The 752-nt window shown below is 40.3% G+C and overlaps 1 protein-coding gene across 1 annotated transcript in view; it reads left to right on the forward strand.

The window, feature by feature from the left end:
* Positions 1 to 538, forward strand: part of ca14 (carbonic anhydrase XIV) — a gene marked incomplete at both ends in the record, with an annotated part of 18,268 nt that extends 17,730 nt beyond the window's left edge. Inside the window, one exon of the mRNA XM_080540578.1 lies at positions 427 to 538. Coding sequence (XP_080396704.1) covers positions 427 to 538 — 112 coding nt within the window. The remainder of the gene's footprint in view (positions 1 to 426) is intronic.
* Positions 539 to 752: the final 214 nt, after the last annotated feature.

The following is a 752-nucleotide window of genomic DNA, read 5'->3' on the forward strand; positions in this document are numbered from 1 at the left end:
CTGGAGGATATTACAAACTGCAACGAAATAAACCTAAACCCCTATAGGCAACAGACCACTTTCATTAACATTTCGTGACGTTAGAATTATAAGGTTCTATCTCTATTTTTGTCAAAATTGAGTTTTTTACATAATCTGATCCATTAGGTGTTTATTAATGCCTGTGTGGTGTTATTTTTAAAATGTTGACATTTTTGAGTTAGTAATTCATAAAATACAAAGGTTCCATCTCACAAAACATAAGGGAATGTAAAAACTTTGACGCTCAATATCTCTGAACTGCCCTAAACGGAGATAGAACCTTAGAATTCTAAGCTCACGATTTAAATTCATTCATTATTATTGACCAGAAGAAAACAAAAATCCAATGATCCTGTTTCAACAAGGTGTATTCATCAGAGTGATTGTGACCTCTGACCTTTACAGGACCAAGGAACCAGGGAAGGAGCAGAAACAGGAAGTGGCCCTAAACGCGGCGGCCTCTGACCCAGGAAAGAAAGAAGACCCTGTCCCCCCTCCTCCTCAGATGGAGCCCTGACCAATCAGTGATCTTCATGAGTGCATGGTCCTCCTCAGATGGAGCCCTGACCAATCAGTGATCTTCATGAGTGCATGGTCCTCCTCAGAGACATATGCAGCAACCTGTTCAAACACTTCTTTTAAATGTATCCTTCCCTCCAACCTTCCTTGGGGCGGATAACCTGATCGATCACACCCTAACACCCTATTGCTTTAACCTAATCTAATTTTAA

The sequence above is a fragment of the Nansenia antarctica genome (assembly GCF_963989245.1).
Source record: "Nansenia antarctica genome assembly, chromosome: 10".
NCBI lineage: Eukaryota > Metazoa > Chordata > Actinopteri > Argentiniformes > Microstomatidae > Nansenia > Nansenia antarctica.